The sequence below is a fragment of the Prionailurus viverrinus genome, chromosome X, assembly GCF_022837055.1.
Source record: "Prionailurus viverrinus isolate Anna chromosome X, UM_Priviv_1.0, whole genome shotgun sequence".
Lineage (NCBI taxonomy): Eukaryota > Metazoa > Chordata > Mammalia > Carnivora > Felidae > Prionailurus > Prionailurus viverrinus.
In genome coordinates this window covers 61,854,949-61,872,351 of record NC_062579.1, presented here as the reverse complement: position 1 = coordinate 61,872,351, position 17,403 = coordinate 61,854,949, and the positions used below count along the sequence as shown (strand labels likewise).

Below are 17,403 nucleotides of genomic sequence, written 5' to 3'. Positions count from 1 at the left end.
TTATAACAAAAGGCAGAAATCAGACTGTATGGAATGAAGGAGTTCTCCATATTTATGTCTGTCTGTAGCTCTATCTATATATTTGTTGTTTCAATAGATAGGATATTTGTGTTCTCTCAAAATTCATATATTAAAATCTTAATCCCCAATGTGGTGGCATTAGAGTGGGGCTTAAAACCCCAAAGGTAGAGCCTTTGAGAAGTGCTTTGGGGGAGCAGAGCCCTCAAGAAAGGAATTAGTGTTTTTATAAAAGAGAACCCAGAGCTCCCTAGTCCCCTTCCACTATGTGAGGACACAATGATAAGGGAGGTCTATGAACCAGAAGGTAGGCTCTCACAAGACCCTGAATTTTCTGGTTCCTTGATCTTGGACCACCCAGCCTCTAGAATTGTGAGAAATAAATTTGTTTATGAGCTACCCAATTTATGGTATTTTTGTTATAGCAGCTAAGACAGACAAAGATGATTATCTACTCTAATCTAATCCGACTTCGGATTAGACTTTCTTTCCACACCCCTTTACAGCTTTCAGCAATAAACATTACAAGCATATTCATGGAAATATGTAAAATAATTGACAAATATGTGTTATTCTTTCAGGGTAACTTGCAGATTATCATTAAATAAAGTAATAAACTAAAGAAAAAGTGTCTAAAGGTAAATGATTACATTTAGAGGTCTATATGTATGTAGGAAGTGGGGGTTACTCTCTACATATATCTCTTTATTTCTTTTAAGCGTGTAAAAGATATGATTCTTTCCTTCCATTATCTGTTTACTTTTTCTTAACGCTAAGAAAAGGTAGATAAAACAAAACATGATAAATGTATTCAAAGGGAGATTGTAAAGTTTTAACCTAAATTTAGAAATGGTTTCTAATTAAAGTTTCAGAACGTGGGGTAAAATGCTACAGCATTTTGGCTTGAATAGTTCAAGCATTTAATAAAGCATGTACCACTAAAATTACCTCTATAAATTATACACAAAAAAATCAGCTCCTGGTGTAAGCCTTAAATTGTAGTGTAGGGCTAACCTGTAGCCTTGAGAAATAACAGCTTTGTTTGGATACTGTAGGTTAAGAGATAACAGCCTTGTCCTATCAATCAAGGGAACTAATGTTCAAGGAAAATCAACTGGATTAGTGTTTGATTGGATTGGGGCAAGGGCATGTCTGAACTGTTTCCACCCCCATCTGGGAACTATTTCTTTGTTCTGTTCCCAGGTGGTGATAAGATGATGTGGTAGGCTATAAAAACTCTGTACCCCAGCTGTTCAAGGCCACACTCTGATCAAGAGTGTCGTCCCGATCTGTCGGCCTTGCCTCTCATTGCAATAAACTTTGTTGTGACTGTCACTGATGCCTGTAGCATTCTGTTTCAGGAGTCATGTGGATGCAACACTGGGATTCATGGAAGACTTGTTTTTATTTATTACAGTTCCACACAAGTAGAAATGATCATTTGGGAGTAGCCAGTGTTTACTGTGGTAAGGCCATTCTGTGAAACCAAGTGCTCAGTTGTTCTTTTTTTTTTTCTTTTTCTTTTTCTTTAAAGCAGCTTATGAATCCACTTTGCTTCAGGCTGAGGAATAAAGTAAAAAAAGGAAAAAAAAAAGAAAATAAAAAGTAAAATATTATTTATCTATTAATTATGGAGAGTTCCTGGTTTTTTAGAGACCACACCAAAACACATAATGTCACAAGTGAAAGGAACTTGGATATCATTTTTATTACTTCTTATTAAAAATGCAGGTCCCTGGACTCCACCCCAGACTTATCAAGTCGAAGTCTGAGATGGAGTCAGAAATTTGCATGTTCAACAACTTCCCTGGGTGCTCCTAATGTTCACCAAAAGGTGAGAAGTACTGAATACTCATCCAACAATAAGGATTTGTGTAGGAACCAAGTTCTATCAAAGTACATTATGTATCTAAGATCTCACAACTATTTTAATAGACCAGAACTTTTGAAATTGATAATATAATATAAAAACACAAAAAATAGTTAACAATAATGGAAAGTCACTTCAAATTCCACCCTACTAATATAAATATATTCATATTTGCATATTACTATCTTTGTTCAGAAACATGCAGATTTTTGCTTAGTTGTGATCCCATAGTATTTTTTTCCTGTTTTTATCTCTTAAAAGTATAATATGAACTTTTTCCTTTAATTATCAAGGTTTTATAATTATTTCAATGAATGCATATTATATATATTTTACTAAACCATTCTCCTAATTTGATACCTTTAGTTTAATTCCAAAGTTTTTCCTTTACAGACTGTATTGTAATCATTGTCTTTATTCCTAGAGTTTGTTTATCCATCTGCTGATATTTTTATTACAATACATTTCAAGTAATGGGATTACTGAGTCAAATAGTATTACATTTACCACTCTTCCTTCATAGTTCCATATAATTCTAGAGGAAGGTTAAACCAGTTTACACTGTTCTTTTGCGTCAGCAGTGAATAAAAGTACCACCATCCTTAAAGCCTCAAGAACTCTGTGAGATATATAAGATATCTTAAACACATAGTACATATAAAATTTGTTATATTTATATAATTTAGGTATGTATTATTATATCTTTACTTCATTATTATATGAGAAATGATCTCATAGGATTGTTTTCATTACTAACCATGGTCAATATATTTTTTTTAATTTTTAAATGTTTTATTATTATTTATTTTTGAGAGAGAGACAGAGCACGAGTGGAGGAGGGGCAGAGAGAGAGGGAGACACAGAATCCAAAGCAGGCTCCAGGCTCTGAGCTGCCAGCATAGAGCCTGACATGGGGCCTGAACTCACGAACCATGAGATCATGACTTGAGTTGAAGTCAGATGCTTAACTGACTGAGCCACCCAGGCACCCCAGAGTCAATATTTTTTAATAATTTTATTTCTTATATTTATTTATTTCCTCTTGTATAAATTATGTTTCTATTTCTTGGCCATTTATTATAGGTACCTTTATTTTACTATAAGAAATGTGTCTTATTACTCACACTCCTGATTTATAGTTCAGTATTTTTTTCTACATCATACTTCTCAAATAATTAGGATGAAGTGTTGACTGTGTGTAGCCTAAAATACAGATAGGATAACTTTCATCTACATATAGTGGTTTAAGAGAATTACTGGAAATGCCACTTTCTAAAGCATTTCACATTACCTCAAGTCCAAATATTTGACATTCATTCATTTATATTTTGGCTTTAAGAGTTTTAAATGCTTCTGTTAAACCATAGTTAATAATTTAAGGGTGACTACTATGGACTGAATGTATGTGTGTCCCTAAAATTCATATTCTGAAACCTTAATGCCCAATATGATGATATTTGAAGGTAGAGAATTTTAGGGGGTAATTAGGTTTAGATGAGGTCTTAAGGGTGGAGTCCTCATGATGGGATTGGTCCCCTTATAAGAGAATGAATAGACCAGATCTCTTTCTATGCCATGCAATGATATATCAAGAAAGTGGTGTCTATAAGCCAAGAAGAGGTCTTTTATCAGAACTCAGCCATGCTTATACCCCAATCATGGACTTCTAGACTATCAAATTGTGAGAAATATGTGTTAAGTCACCCACTCTATGGTATTTGTCATAGCAGCCTAAGCTAAGATAGTATGAAATTATTTTGACAATTCAGGGAATAATAAGTGGCAGATTTTTTTCCATATGAGAAAGATTTTTGAGTTTCTGGGACTTTCCATAAGATGAAACATTGTCTAAAGAAGGGAGATCTTGGAATTAAAGTTTGTTCTTGACAGCCAAATGTCAACAAGAAGAAATCAAAACTAATGGCGACTGAGGGGAAATAGGTAGACTAGTTGCATTTTTGAAGCACAGCAAAGCAACAGCATATCAACACAGTTATGTAATAAAGGAAAAAAATCTTTTGAAACTACACTATTAAAAATCATAGGCCTTTGTTCACCTTATTTCCATTTAATGTATAGTTTAATATCAAAAAGAAAACCTGTGTAGAGGCATCACAATAATCTATTGTGGCTTTTATGCCCCTTAGGCTTTAATTATGTTTACTATGTGAGTTGCCAACCCTGTGTCTCTACCATCACTCACTTTGTCTAGATTCTTCCTGGAAATTCTATGTTTCACTTCAGTTAATATCACCTTTCAATATCATACTCTTATCTTGTATCTAATGATAAAATTTTATAGCCTGGTTCTCCTATTAACTAGTTGAGTGTACTTGGATACAAATTTCCCCACTGTCTTTGCCTTTCAAAATGTTTCTTATCTTTCATGATCCAGGTCAAATATCACCTTAATAGTTATTTGACAGCTTTTTTTTTTTTTACCGTTTTTTAATGAATGAATGGATGAATTAATGAATGAATCAATGAATCAATGAATGTATTTATGAACTGGGCACACTAAAAATTATACTATCTAGTATCATCTGGATTTTTAAAACTGCCCAGTTGGGGCGCCTGGGTGGCGCAGTCGGTTAAGCGTCCGACTTCAGCCAGGTCACGATCTCGCGGTCCGTGAGTTCGAGCCCCGCGTCAGGCTCTGGGCTGATGGCTCAGAGCCTGGAGCCTGTTTCCGATTCTGTGTCTCCCTCTCTCTCTGCCCCTCCCCCGTTCATGCTCTGTCTCTCTCTGTCCCAAAAATAAATAAACGTCGAAAAAAAAAATTAAAAAAAATAAAATAAAATAAAACTGCCCAGCCATTATTTTATTCATTTCTTCCTATTTTTTAAATAAATGTCACACTAATTTTCTTGTTCAATAAATATCAAGTGCCAGCCACTTTCTTGGGAATTTGGGATATATTAGTAAACAAAACAAAGAGCTTTGCCCTCACAGCGATTACATTATATATTATATTATACATTATATGTATAATACATTATATATTATATATTACATTATATATAATATACATATTATATATATGTGTATATATATATATATATATACATATTCATATTTGTCAAACTACTGCCACAATCACTCCCAAACATTTCAATCACTCCCAAAAGATGCTATGTATCCCTTGATTGAAAGTTTTAAGCAGATGTGATGTGTTTTAACATGATGTGATGTATGTTTTCTACAGAAGAGAGTTAACAGTGGCTGGGACCAGGGAGGTAGCAGTGTAGTTGATGAAAGGTGGTCATATTTTAGATATTTTTTGAGTAAACCAGATATAACAAGGATTGTAAAAGAAAAAGAAAAATCAAGATGTCTTTGGTATATCCTAACTTTATTCTTGATCTTAATTTTTGATCTTAATTTGTCTTGACTTAATGGGAAAGTATGACATTTTCTATCAGTTTTTTATAGATAGCTATTATCAAAAGAGGACAATTCTCTATTCTTTTTTTTTTAGTTTTTATTTAAAGTCTATTTAGTTAACATACAGTTTAATATTAGTTTCTGGTATACAGTATAGTAATTCAACAATTCCATACAACACCTAGTGCTCATCACAAGTGCACTCCTTAATCTCAATCATCTATTTAACCATACACTCACCCATCTCCCTTCTGGTTACCATCACTTTGTTCTCTATAGTTCAGAGTCTGTTACTTGGTTTGTACCTCTCTCTCTATTCTCCACTTTGCTCATTTGTTTTGTTTCTTAAAATCCATATGTGAGTGAAATCATTTATTTATCTTCTGACTTATTTTGCTTGCATAATATTCCCCAGCTCCATCCATATCGTTGCAAATCACAAAATTTTTCTTGTGTGAACACCCGTTTGTCCTGATATTCAGCACCAAAGCAACAAATTGAAAAGTGCCTAGACCATGAATGACAAAGACCCATTTACTAATTTTAAGCAGCTTCCAGACAGGTAGAAACCTGCAAATACGTTATCAGGTGGCAGAAGCACTGGAGAGTGTCATTTTTGCAATATCATCTTGACTTGCTGCTGATAATGGCAATGATACCAATTTTTGATTCTCTTCCTCTAGCCTGTTAACATCAGTGGTCTTGTGTTGCCTATCCTTCACTGTAATCAGAATGTATGAGTACCCCATGCCCCACCCAACGTGCAGGACACCCAAGCCATAATGGGGTCAAGTGAGTCCCCAAGCACCCCAACCCATGCAGAGACCAAGGCACAACAAGGGTGGGTAAGCACCCTAGGCCCTGCACTACCAAATGCAAAGCTAAGTTGAGAAAGGGCCTCACATCCTGCCATCCCTATGTAGTGGAAATGCCACAACTGGGTTAGTTAGTACCTTGAGCCTCACCCAAACCATTCAGAGATTTGAGCCACAGTTTGGGAAAATGCCCTTAGATTCACATTCCCTGTGTAACATACTAGCCACAAACCAAACAAATGAGTGCCCAAAGACCTTGCCTACCCCACACAGAGACCAAGAAACAATGAGATGAGCAAGTGGCTAAAATTATACTCTCCTTGTGCAGGGGTTGAGTTACAAACAGTTCAAGAAAAGGCTTAATGCTTCACCATCTCTGTACAGCAGCTGTAGCCTTATCACAACCCATGGGTATGTGCAACCCACAAGAAGTACAACTATAGAGTACCTGGCTCTGGTAGCCAAGGAAGATTGCATTTCTGGACCACACGTTTCAGCTTCTACAGAATACTTCTCCTTCAAGAGTGGGGGAGGTGGCCATTTTGCCTAATACAATACAAACACAGATAGGCAAACTGAGGAAACAGGAAAATGTTCCAAATCAGAGAATAAGGCAAATTTCCATATTAAACTTAATGAAATGGAAATAAGCAATCTAACTGATAAAGCATTCAAAGTAATGGTCATAAAGATGCTCATTGATCTTGGGAGAAGAATGGATGAACATAGTGAGAACTTCAACAATGTAATAGAAAATACAATAAAGTGCCAAACAAATTATAACTGTACTGAAAAATACATTAGAGAGGTTCAACAACACAATGAACAAAATAGAAGTATGAATTTGTGGGCTGGAATATAGAGCAATGGCAAACACCCAGAGCACCAAAAGGGGAGAGAAAAAAAAGACATCTGGATAACATCAAGCAGAATGGGAGAAGGGAAAGAGAAAGGGACACAGAAAATATCTCAAGAAATAAGTGCTAAGATGTCTCTAATCTGGGACAGTAAAACATACATACAGGTTCACAAAGCCCCAAGAGTTCCAAATAATATGAAACCAAAAAGAAACACACTGGGACACATTTTAAAATGGTAAAAGTTAAGGACAAAACGAATTTTAAAAGCACCAAGAGTAAAGCAACTTACTACATACAAGGAAAACCCCATAAAGCTATCGGCAGATTTTTCAGCCGAAACATTATAGGCCAGAAAGGAGTAGCATGACACATTCTGAAGTGCTGAAAGAAGAAAACTGCAAACCAAGGATCCTCTGCCTAGCAAGTTTATTATTCAAAATTAAGACTTACAAATTGTTTTCCAGATAAGCAAGAACTAAAGGAAATTATCACCACTAAATCAGCTTTAAAAGAGATGTTAAAGACATTTCTCTGAGCTAAAATGGACAGGCATTAGTGAGTAATAAGAAAAGACAGAAAAGCAAAAACCTCACTGGAAAGGATAAATAAATAAATGTTCAACCACATATAAAGTTAAGTATGATGGGTAAAATAAAAGTAGTAAAATTAAAAATACAATAATTAATTAAGGGATATATAAAATAAAATTATATAAAGTGTGTTTTCAAAATATTTTTGGGTGATATGAGTAAATATTTGGAATGAGTACAAAATTAATATCAACTTAAAATAGAGTATAACAAATAGAACAAAGTGAGGGTTTCTCGAGGGGAGGTGGATGAGGGGATGGGCCAAATGGGTGATGGGCATTAAGGAGGGCATTTGTTGGGATGAAGACTAAGTGCTATGTGTAAGTGATGAATCACTGGGTTCTACTCCTGAAACCAATACTACACTGTATGTTAACTAACTTAAATTTAAATAAATAAATTTTAAAAAGAGTACAATATACCTAAGATATTTTATTTTATATGAAACTCACAGTACTACAAACAGCAACAACAATGAAAAAAGCTTATAGTGAATACAAGAAAGACAATGAGAAAAGGATCTAAACATAATACTAAAGAGGAGGAGGAACCAAGATGGCAGAACAGCATGGAAGGTTTTTGTGTGTCTCGCATCCATGAAATACAGCCAGACCAACACTAACCATCCAACACACCTAGAAACCTGATTGGAGGTTTAACCCAACAATCTGCACAACCTGAAACACAGAATTCAGCAGGTATGTGGCACAGAGAGGTGAACAGACAAGCTGGCGGCAGGCAGAGAGCCGCTTTTGCAGTCAGAGAGAGGATGGAGACTTGGGGGTGGGGAGAATACAGGAAAAGCACCCCTCCTCAAAAACAGCTGGAGAGAAAGTGGAAAATTGGAAACAGTCACAGGGTCTAAAATAAAAAGGGAGAAAGGAGAAAGGAGAGGGTTTAAATTATATTAAGACTGTAAACAAGGGGAGCGCAAAGTCTGCAACTCTGCAGCTTGATAACTGACTGTGCTCTGGTGGGAAGGGTGAATCCCCAGGAACAGAGTAGGGTCTGGGGGGATCTCAGGCCACACGGGGAAAAGCAGTTCCACTGCTGGGAGGACATTTGGTAGAGACTGTTGAAGCCACCTAGACCCAGCAGACCCCAGAAAATGGCTACATTCGCTGGTGCTGGAACAAGGTCATTAAGGGTGAAGCCTGGTGCCAGATGTGTGTTGTGATTTTCCATAATCCCTGAAAAGTTCCTGTTACACTATCTCGATAACTTTTTCTGGGGTGGGCTGGCACCTGGCCTCAGTCACAGGCCACCAGCAGCAGCAGGGTCTAGCAAGCGATCCTGGGTGCAGTGAAAATTTGGCCTTTGCTCATTTGGCCATTGCTCAATGAGACCCTCTTGCAGAGGGGTGGAATGGCTAAAAGCAGCGGTCCTTCAGAAGTAAGGGGCCGGGGGAAAAAAACGCATCTGAGACAAAACTTGGGAGAAGTACTGCCTGGGGCTTGTTCATAGTGAAGAAGCAGAGAGTGGATGAAAGCTGAAGACAGAGGACGGGTGCACAATTACTGATCAGGGAGAACACAGTTCCAATACTAGAGACTGGGTAGCTAGAACAGAGAATTAGTGATATACAGGACAAACTTACAGAGAATAATGAAGCAGAAACAAAGAGGGAGATTAAGGCAAAAATGCACTATTTAAGACTTAGAGAAATCAGTGACTCATTAAAAAAGAACAACATCAGAATCAAAGGGGTCCCAGAAGAGAAAAAGAGAAAAATCAGGGTAGAAGGGTTATGTGAGCATATCATACACAAATTCTCAAAATACTTAGGCAAGGAGAGAATCATGAAAGCATCAAGGGAAAAAAAGTCCCTAACTTACAAGGGAAGACAGATCAGGTTTGCAGCAGAAATTTCCACAGAAACTTGGCAGACCAGAAAGGAGTGGCAGGGTATATTCAATGTGCTGAATCAGGAAAATATGCAGCCAAGAATTCTTTATCCAGCAAAGCTGTAATTCAAAATAGAAGGAGAGATAAAAAGTTTCCTAGAGAAACAAAAATTAAAGGAATTTGTGACCACTAAACCAGCCCTGCAAGAAATTTTAAGGGGGAATTTCTGAAGGGAGAAAAGATGTATACATATGTATAATATATATATATATATATATAAAATATATACATATATATAATATATATAAATATAATATATTATATAACAAATATAGAATTATATATTAATTATATTTTTATATAATATATTAATATAATTATATTGTAATTATAATATTATAATATTATATATTATATGCTATTATATTATATAATTATATAATATATTAATATATTACAATATAATTATATAATATAATATATATACTAATATATTATAATATAATATATTATATATACCAAAAACAACAAAGATTAGAGAGGACTAGAGAACACCACCAGAAACTCCAACTCTGCAAGCATCATAATGGCAATAAATTGATATCTTTCAGTACTCACTCTAAACGTCATTGGGCTCAATGCTCCAATCAAAAGACATAGGGTAACAGAATGAATAAGAAAACAAGATCCATCTATATGCTGATTACAAGAGACCCACTTTAGACCTAAAGATACCTTCAGATTGAAAGTAAGGGGATGGAGAACCATCTATGATGTAATGGTCAACAAAAGAAAGCCAGAGTAGCCATACTTATATCAGACAATCTAGACTTTAAAATAAAAACTATATCAAGAGATGCAGAAGGGCATTATATCATCATTAAGGGGTCTATCCACCAAGAAGACCTAACAATGGTAAACATTTATGCTCCAAATGTGGTAGCACCCAAATATATAAATCAATTAATCTCAAACACAAAGAAACTCATCAATGGTAATACCATAATAGTAGGAGACTTCAACACCCCACTCACTACAATGGACAGATCATCTAATCAAAAAATCAACAAGAAACAATGGCTTTGAATGATACACTAGACCAGATGGATTTTACAGATATATTCAGAAAATTTCATTCTAAAGCAGCAGAATACAGTTTCTTCTCCAGTGCACATGGAATGCTCTCCAGAATAGATCATATACTGGGACACAAATCAACCCTAAGTACAAAAAGGTCGAGATAATACTGTGCATATTTTTAGACCACAACACTATGAAACTCGAAATCAACCACAAGACAAAATTTGGAAAGGTAACAAATACTTGGAGACTGAAGAACATCCTACTAAAGAATGAATGGGCTAACCAAGCAGTTAAAGAGGAAATTAAAAAGTATATGGAAGTCAATGAAAATGATAACACAATCCAAAACCTCTGGAACGCAGCAAAGGTCATCATAAGAGGAATGAATATAGCAATCCAGGCCTTCCTAAAGAAGGAAGAAAGATCTCAGATACACAACCTAACCTTATGCCTTAAGAAGCTGGAAAAAGCAGCAAATAAAACCAAAATCCAGAAGAAGACAGGAAATAATAAAGGTTAGAGCAGAAATTAATGCTATTGAAACTAAAAGAAAACAGTAGAACAGAATAATGAAACCAGAAGCTGGTTCTTTCAAAGGATTAACAAAATTGATAAACCACTCACCACTTTGATCAAAAAGAAAAGAGAAAGGACCCAAATAAATAAAATCAAGAATGAAAGAGGAGAGATCACAACCAACACAGCAGAGATACAAACAACAATAAGAGAATATTATGAGCAGTTATATGACAATGAAATGGTCAATCTGAAGGAAATAGACAAATTCCTAGAAACATATACACTACCAAAACTGAAACAGGAAGAAATAGAAAATTTGAACAGATGCATAACCAGTAAGGAAATAGAATTAGTAATCAAAAATCTCCCAAAATACAAGAGTCCAGGGCCAGGTTGCTTTCCAGGGGAATTCTACCAAACATTTAAGGAAGAGTTAACACTTTTCTCTTGAAGGTGTTCCAAAAAATAGAAATGGAAGGAAAACTTCCATACTCTTTCTATGAAGCCAGCATTACCTTGGTTCCAAATCCAGACAAAGACCCCACTAAAAAGGAGAACCATAGACTGATTTCCCTGATGAACATAGATGCAAAAATCCTCAACAGGATATTAGCCAACTGGCTACAACAATACAGTAAACAAATTATTCACCACGACCAAGTGGGTTTTATACCTGGGTTGCAAGGCTGTTTCATATCTGCAAAACAATTAACGTGATTCATTACATCAATAAAAGAAAGGACAAGAACCATATGATCCTCTCAATACACGCAGAGAAAGCATTTGACAAAATACAGCATTCTTTCTTGATACAAACCCTCAACAAAGTAGGGATAGAAGGAGCATACCTCAAGATCACAAAAGCCATACATGAAAGACTCAACACTAATATCATCTCCCATGGGGAAAAACTGAGAGCTTTGCCCCTAAGATCAGGAACAAGACAAGGATGTCCACTCTCGCCACTGTTATTCAACAAAGTATTGGAAGTCTTAGCCTCTGCAGTCAGACAATGGAAAGAAATAAAGAAAATTCCTTACTTACTATTCCCAAATTATCCCAAAAATGGAATAGAAAGTAGCAGTGCCAAACTTATTTTAAGAGGCAAGTATTATTCTGATACCAAAAGGAGAGAGAGAGAGAAAGAAAGACACAAACAAACAATCGGGCCAATATTTCTAAAGAACTTAGATTTAAAAATTCTCAAAAACCTATTAGCAAATTGAATTAAACAATATATTAAAAGAATAATACATGGTCAAATTAGATTCTTTTCGGGGATTCAATGATGGTTGAACATATGAAAATCAATCAACATGATATTCCACATTAAAAAATGAAGGATTAAAAAGTACATGATTAGTGACAGTACTGGAGAAGGAAGTTGGAAGCCACTATAGTAGCCTCTGGAGGAGCAGGCAACGTTGATCTGTGGTCCAGAGGCCATTATCCCCAACTGGGAAACCCAGGAAATATCCACAGGGACTACTCTAATGGCTGAGCAATTTGATGGGGTCATGATTTTGGGAGCCCACTCCATAACAACCACTGGGTCCTATATCACCAGTTGAGTGACTGATAGGCTGACCCCTATTCATGACTGTATTTTTTGCTGCCACTAAGGCTCAGCAGCTTATATGCAGGCAGTAGGTGATGCTGTCAGTTATCAGTTTGATTTCCACAGCACCGAGCTGAATGAGCCTCTTATGGTACACACAGCAACCAGCCTCTTTTAGGAGATGTGTTAATGGTATCTAGAAGACCTGATGGCAGGAATCATCATTGCAGGCTGGTAACCCCAAGAAGGAGGCCAGTTGTACTCAGTGCCCATTGTAGGTATGATGGTAAGGCAGTCCTTTGCCACTGGGGGTTCTGGGAGCTCATATACCTATGGCTATTGGAAAGCATGACCAAGGAAGAGTGTCTGGAATTCACTGCCAATGATATTAATTTGGTCATGGAATGGGTGGTTCCAGTGGAGGGGTGATTTGCCTGGAAGCCATTGCAGAATAAAGGGTAGAGCAGAAGGTACTTTTGGGAGCCTAGATTCCCAAACTCACCATTACCACATCCACAATTCCTAGAATTCTAGGATACAATAAAAGACACACCATTGTGATGGAAAATTCACTAAAAATTTCATCAAAAAAGTATGATCATTTCTATAGATGCAGAAAAAGCATTTGACAAAATTCAACATCAATTTATGATAAAAATTCACAACAAAGTGTTTATAGAAGGAATGTACTTCAACATATAAAAACCATATATAATAAACCCACAGCTAAGATACTCAGCAGTGAAAAGCTAAAAGCGTTTCCTCTAAATCAGAAACAAGAAAAGGAGGCCTGCTCTCAGCACTTTTATTCAACATAGTATTAAAGTCCTAGTTGCAGTGATTAGGAAAAAAAAGAAGTAAAAGGTATCCAAATTGAAAAAGAAGAAGTAAAATTGTCACTATTTGAAGATGACATGAAAATGAATTCAGTAACATTACAGGATACAGAATTAATATACAGAGATATATATCTATACACTAAAATGAACTATCAGAAAGAAAAATTAAGAAAACAATCCCTTTTACAATAACATCAAAATAATAAAATACTCAGGAATAGATTTAACCAAGGAGGTGAAACTCTTATATTCAGAAAACTATGACATTGTAAAAGTGATTAAAGACAACACAAATAAGTGAAAATATATTTTGTACTCATGGACAGGAATAATTAATATCTTTAAGATATCTATACTACCCAAAGAGTTAATATCATTAAACTATCTATACTACCCAAAGCAATCTAAAGATCCAATACAATCCCTACAAAATACTAATGACATTTTTACAGAATTACAGTAAATAATCCTGATATTTGAAGTAAACTACAATGGATACTTAATAGCCAAAGAAATCTTGAAAAAGAATAAATCTGGAAATATTAAATGCTACATGATTCTGAACTACACTACAAAACTATAATAATCAAAAGTATATGGTACTGGAACCAAAAGAGGCACGTAAGTTAATGGAACAGAATAGATACCCAAAAAATAAACTCATTTTCTGTGATCAATTTATCTACAACAGAGGAGGCAAGAACATATAGTGGGGGGAAAGAAACCAGAATTTTTAATAAATTGTGTGCAAAACTAAACCACATTCTTACAGTGAATACAAAAATAAACTCGAAGTGAATTAAATACTTAAATGTAAGGCCTGAAACCAAAAAATTCCTGGATGAAAATACAAACAGTAAGTTTTTTTGCATTGATCTTACCAATATTTTAGTGTATGTATTTCCTCAGACAAGGACAATTAAAGCAAAAATGAATAAATGAAACTACAGCAAACTAAAATCTTTTGCACAGTGAAGGAAACAAACAACAAAATAAATAGACAATCTACTAAACAGGAGAAGACACCTGGGGTTGATATCCAAAAGATAAAATGATCTTGTACTGCTCAATAGTAAAAGAAAAAAAGGCTAATTAAAAATTGGCATGCAACCTGAATAGACACTCTTCCAAAGAAGTCAACAGGCAACAACAGGGAGATGGCCAACAGGAAGATCAAAACATGCTCAATATCACTAATCATCAGGGAAATGCAAATAAAAACTTTAAGGACACACCAACTCATGCCTGCCAGAATGGTAATTATCAAACAAACAAAAAGCAAGAAATAACAAGTGTTGGGGAGGGTGTGGAGGAATGGGAATCTTTGTGCACTGTTGGTCAAAATATAAATTGATGCAGCCACTATGAAAAACAGTATGGAGTTTCCTCAAAAAAAAAAAAAAAAGATTCAATTACCATGTGATCCAGCAATTACACTTCTCATTATTTATCCAAGGAATGTAAAAACACTAATTCTAAAAGATAGATGTATTCCTTTGTTTATTATAGCTTTATATACAATAATCAAGATATGGAAGCAACCTAAGTATCCATTAATAATAAATGGATACAGAATGTATGACAAACACACTGGAATATTATTCAGCCATACAAAAGAATGAAATCCTGCCAAATCCAACAACATGCAATCACGTAGAGGATATTATGCTAAGTGAAATAAGTCAGAGAAAGGCAAATGACATGATTTTTACTTATATGTGGAATCTAAAAATAAGTCAATAAAGCAAGACAGAAGTAGGCTCATAGGTACAGACAGCAAACTGATAGTTGCCAGAAGGGAGGGGATGGAGAAATGGGTGAAATAGGAAAAGGGGACATACAAACTTCCAGTTTAAATGATTAAGTCAGGGGCACCTGGGTGGCTCATTTAAGCATCTGACTCTAGATTTTGGCTCAGGACATGATCTCACAGTCTGTGGGCTTGATCCCCATGTCTGTGCTGTGCACAGAGCCTGCTTGGGATTCTCCCTCTCACTCTTTCTTTCCCCCACTTTCTCTCTCTCAAAATAAATAAACTTTAAAAAATAAAATAAAATGATTAAGTCATGGGGATGTCCATCATAGGGAATATAGTTAATAATATTGTAATAAGTCTGTATGGTGACAAATGGAAACTAGACTTCTGGTGGTGATCATGTATTAATGTATAAAATTATCAAATCACTATGAGGTACATTTGTAACTACTATATGTTGTATTTCAATCATATTTCAATAAAAATATAAAATAAGAGAAGGGCTAGAGAAAAGAGACAGGAAAGAACTGAAGAGGAATAAGAGTACGAAAATTTTTCAAATAAAATACTTAAAGTTACAAAGACAATTAATGAAGGAACTAAAAATAAAGATAGAACCATATTAGGAAAAGAGGAGAGGAGATGGTGTATATAAACAAAATCTTCACCCATTATGGAAGACCATTTTGAGAAAATGTATAAAATTGAAAAGTAACCATAAAATATATTATTTAGAGATATGGAAGTAGCCAACAAACAAAATAAATACAGAATCACATTTATACGTACCTATGTCCTTCGGTTTGCCTATACAACTAATTTTACTGGTACTTGAATATCTTATCTTCAAATACAATGATAATGCTTCAAATTAAAGAAATTGTGTCTTGAAAACAGACCAAACCAAGTAATGACAATGTTAGAAAAATGAGTCCTTATGTCATAAGTACATATTTTAAATACAATTCTTAAATTATTATTTCTTTACACTCTGGAAATCAGTGTAGTATCTAAGAATTCCCATACCTTTTCCTTGGAAAAATTTCATTAGATAATTTTCATTTCATGTCACTATTATTTCTTGTGATCTAGTAGTTCAGCCACCTATGTTACATCATTAGGGGTATTCCATTCCTGATCCATCCCAGTTATGTGCAGGCATATGGCTTACATCTTTCAGACTCCATTAAAACACCAAACACTTTCACTGTACTGTTCACTCCGGTTTCAATTTATAGCTCATTTAACTTAATTCTTCATTTTGAAGACAAAGAAATAAGCCCAGAATAGGAAGAGGATTTACTGGTTTTATTTTGTCATAAAACGATGTGTGTTTTAGGGTAAAAAGTACAAATTTAAAGAGTGTGCACAGTTCTATAGTTCCTGTGTCTTTATTCAATTTGTGAATTCACAAAAAAAATCACACAGAGTAGAGAGATTTTGGAGGAAGATGGTGGCATAGGAGGACGCTGGGTTCACTGCGTCCTGCTGATCACTTAGATTCCAACCACATCTGCCTAAATAACCCAGAAAACCCACCAGAAGACTAGCAAAACGGACTCTCCAGAGCAAAGCGTACACGAGAAGCCCACGGAAGAGGGTAGAGAGGGCTGAGAGGCAGTGAACATTACATGGACTGGCAGGAGGGATCCGGGGAGGTGGAGGGGCATCCAGCCTTCCCGGGAGGCAGAGCCCCTGAGTCTGGCTTGCAAAAGTGGAGGGGCTGGATGGAGTGTGTTCTCACAGCCAGCAGAACTTAACATCTGGAATGTTATAAGTCAACACCTCTGCTCGGAGAGTGGGATGGCTAGAGGAAAATGGGAGGGAGAGTTGTTGAGCTCCAAAGGACAGAGCTCAGCTTGGCAGGGAAGAAAGGTGCTGGCCGGCGCCATCTCCCTTGCCCATCCCCCAGCCAAAATCCCAAAGGGAACCAGTTCCCGTCACGGAACTTGCTTGCACCGTGCAAACACCCAATGCTGTGCTTCTGTGGATCCATCCCTCCGAAGGGTTGGCCTCCCTCCCGGTGCCGCTGTGGCTCCAGTGGTGGGCTGGGGGCAAACATCAGGTCTGACCACCAACGTAAGTTACTCCAGACAGCACAGAGGAAGAGCCCTGCAGCTCCACGCCACTCCAGGGTCTATCCAAAATGACAACATGGAAGAATTCTCCTCAAAAGAAACTCCAGGAAGTAGAGACAGCTAGACAACTGACCAAAAATGATCTAAGCAATGTAACAGAAAATGAATTTAAAGTAATAGTCATAAAA

The 17,403-nt window shown here is 35.9% G+C and overlaps 1 protein-coding gene and 1 pseudogene across 1 annotated transcript in view; one reads left to right on the top strand and one right to left on the bottom strand.

Annotated features, from left to right (window-relative positions):
• Nucleotides 1-1,475: 1,475 nt before the first annotated feature.
• CYLC1 (cylicin 1) overlaps nt 1,476-17,403 on the bottom strand; it is a 77,929-nt gene continuing 62,001 nt past the window's right edge. Inside the window, 1 exon segment of the mRNA XM_047844012.1 lies at nt 1,476-1,579. Coding sequence (XP_047699968.1) covers nt 1,547-1,579 — 33 coding nt within the window. The 3' untranslated portion in view covers nt 1,476-1,546.
• LOC125157681 (proteasome subunit beta type-6-like) lies at nt 6,055-13,171 on the top strand (annotated as a pseudogene).